This window comes from Cenococcum geophilum, assembly GCF_001692895.1.
Source record: "Cenococcum geophilum 1.58 unplaced genomic scaffold K441scaffold_55, whole genome shotgun sequence".
NCBI lineage: Eukaryota > Fungi > Ascomycota > Dothideomycetes > Gloniales > Gloniaceae > Cenococcum > Cenococcum geophilum.
Genome location: NW_027137613.1, coordinates 474,094 through 477,231, shown reverse-complemented (window position 1 = coordinate 477,231; position 3,138 = coordinate 474,094). Strand labels below are relative to the sequence as shown.

Here is a 3,138-nt window from a genome sequence, read left to right as displayed (position 1 = left end):
GCCCCTATAGCTGCCCCTACGGCTGCCTTCCCCCTAGCTACCTTACCCACTTAACCATCTTTTACCTCTTCTTCGCCTACCTACTATCTTTCTATATATCTTTCTGTTTTAACTTTTGTTTTTAATAGCTAGCAGCCTATAATTCTTAGTTAATAACTTACTACTCTAAAAATAGGTAAAGCTTATCTTTTATTACCTAGGCGCCGTCTATATTACTTTTTAGTCTTATATACTAGTCTTCCCACTCTTTCTACTTTAGCTTATACGCCCTTATAATATTCTTTAAGCGCTAAGCCTTATAAATATTATATAGCTATACCGACTAGGCCTTAAATTTGTTCTAGAGGCTATAGAAGAAGGGGGAGGAGGAGGCTAGGGGGGCTTCCTTTGACTGTAAAGTAGACTGTAGGGTAAGAAGATTTTTTAAAAAACTCTATCTCCGCAAGAGGTTAGGGGGAAGACGCGTAAACGTAGCGCGGGTATAGGTAAATAAAGCCACTAAACGCGTAAATATTAATAAAGGAGGAGAGGAAGAGGGCTCTATATTATAGAATTAGAATTATAGTAGGCCGTTCTATATAAAATTAGAAGCCCCATATAGGCTAGGAGCTAGCGCGGGCACAAAAACAGGAAGAGGGTCAAAAAATGGATTATCGAGGCGACGATAAGGTCAAAGGCGCGCGACAAGGTCCTCTATACTAACCCAGTACTAACCTAGGCCTCAAAAACGCGTCCAAAAAGTAGGGGCCACCACCAAAAGGGGGGGGTGATATTTGGACGATATGTCGTGGACCTTGGGGGGTCGTGCGTAACCCGAGGTTATGCCAAGCCTAACCCGGACCTCCGATACCTAGTATTGACCACTATTCCAACTCCAAATTGATATCTATATAGGCTGGCGGTTAGAGGGCCTTACGCAGGATCACGGAAACCGAAGATTGGCTCCTAGACACGCCTATCTCCAGATCTTATGGCCGAGTACAGTGGAAACTATGCACAGCCTTTGTATTTCATCTTCTTAACCAACTTCGTCAGGACAATAGCAAATATCCATCTGTCATCCTCACCACCCAGAGAAGAAGCTCCGTTTGTACTTCCGCTTGGTCCACCATTCAGTCTCTCCATCCCACTGCAACCCTAAACCGCCATTAACCACTCTTAGGGGCAGCTGTTCGGCTACATCCTCTAACTCACGCAACTTTAATTCATGATACTTCATTTCTTTCTGCGTCTCGACTGCCTGGCACTCCACCCTGACGGTCCTTTGGCTTTCATTTTTCTGCTTCAGGCAACACGTCGTCCACTGTGCTTGCCGCGCCTCATGGCCGTATTCGCCGCGATCCCAAACCTCAGAACTCTCTACACACTGGCCATTACCCACCTGCTGGGGCCATGAGACCGTCCAGAGCTCTGAAGCTTGCCATGCCAGTGGCCTCCCTGATATAAACAGGGAAATGGCGTGGCCGAGCCAGTCGGGGACCTGCTGGGGGAAGGACGAGAGATAGGTTTGGCCTCCCTTAGATATTTTCGGGACCAGCAGCCTCACTTTCTTTAGCCGTGGGAAGAGTGAAATAGTATTGGCGAGAAAATTCGCCAAGAGGTACGCATTCTCGTAGCCCTGGCATGCCGTGAATGCAATATTGGTTATTGAATTAAACTGAGCAGGCGAGAGACAATGAGTCCGCTGTGCGAGTTCGTAGCGGATAGAAAGCTTGGTGGAGAAGGTAACGGTTGAGAAGGCTAGGAGGTGGGCTTCCATGTAGATGCGGCGGCAAGTTTGAAGCAGGGAGAGTGCATGAGGTGAAGTTGTCGAAGTAGAGAACACGAGTCTACATATTTCGTTGCGAAGCTCGGCAGGGAGGGCGAAGAAGAGAGATTGCGTTTGCTGGTGTGGTGGTGGAAGACTTGAAGCGGAACAATTGGGTTGGATGCTGGGAGTGTGTTCCATTGCGGATTATCGGAGCGGTTCCCTAAGGAATGCCTAGCCATATGGAATCAATTCTAGGGGAGCAATTCCTGCAAAGTTATACTTACAATATCTACAAGCCACGTGTTAGGCTTGGGGTATCGAATACCTACCTAGTAGGCTTCATCATGNCAATCGTTGTCCCCCCGCAGGCAACCGCGTAAGGACGGAACCTCAGCCACAGCCACACTATCAGCCGCGGACTCAGCGACAAAGTTAAAGTAAAAAGTAAGACACGGAAAGAGAGACCGTCCTCAACCATATCCCTTGACCGCAGTGCTTTGCAAAGCATGTGCATTGCATCTATTATCTATTATATCTATGCTAGGTGTGGTACCAAGCGTTAGTTGATTGATAGGGTACTACGTTATCGATAAAGAGGCTATACGGTGTTAATTTACCGGTTAAAAACCAACAAGCAGGTGCTACCGACTGTGCGAAAACTCCCACCGGGCGCGGGCGTGGGCGCAGGTAGTTCGCGCGACGACTCGCAAAGCACTGCGTAGGGACTTGCCCTTTTAGGAGGACTTTACTAAGGGCTCCTTTGGCGTTCCAAATCTAATTTAGGCTCTAAAGTTAAGACTTAATTGTGGTGTTGTAGTAGTAAAAGTTACGTGGCGCGCGCACTTTGATTTTCGCGATGTAGGAGCAAACAAGTCCAACGCACGTGATGTTCTAACCTAGTGAGGAAGCGTCTAAACTTAATGAGGAAGTGTCTAAACCAAATGAGGTGGGGGGTGTATGTGTATCAATTAGGGGGTGTACGCGTATCATTTAGGGGTGGTATGGCAGTGTTCTAAAATTTTGTTGTGCCAAGAATACACTGATAGACCCGCCACACGTGATTTCCGCATTTGCATTAGCGACTAGTTAGGACCGTGACTTAGCGGCCCGAACTTATAAATAGATAAGCGCTTTCTCTGAACTCTCCCTCGTGTCTTAGCACCTACCCATATCCATGGCTACAGTATGTTTAGATCCATCAAAACAAGGCTAAGCAGGTCAAAGTCCCGAAAACGAAGCTCACGGGCAGCGACGCTTTACGCAAGTCAACCAATCTTTCAACCATTGTCTATTTATCGGGACTACAAGAAAACACAATGTCATTTTAGGACAAACACCAATTGAAGTATCCTGCTAACGTGTTTTTACGACACTAGCCTGTCAACAAT

At 46.9% G+C, this 3,138-nt stretch overlaps 1 protein-coding gene across 1 annotated transcript; it reads right to left on the bottom strand.

The window, feature by feature from the left end:
- Positions 1-940: 940 nt before the first annotated feature.
- On the bottom strand, positions 941-2,240 carry K441DRAFT_699726 (uncharacterized protein). The gene is made up of 2 exons (XM_067653179.1): positions 2,035-2,240; positions 941-1,981 (listed from the first exon to the last, which is right to left on the bottom strand). The coding sequence occupies exon 2, from the start codon at positions 1,946-1,948 to the stop codon at positions 1,064-1,066; it is 885 nt and encodes a 294-aa protein (XP_067499063.1). The 5' UTR covers positions 1,949-1,981; positions 2,035-2,240; the 3' UTR covers positions 941-1,063.
- Between the last annotated feature and the right edge of the window lie 898 nt (positions 2,241-3,138).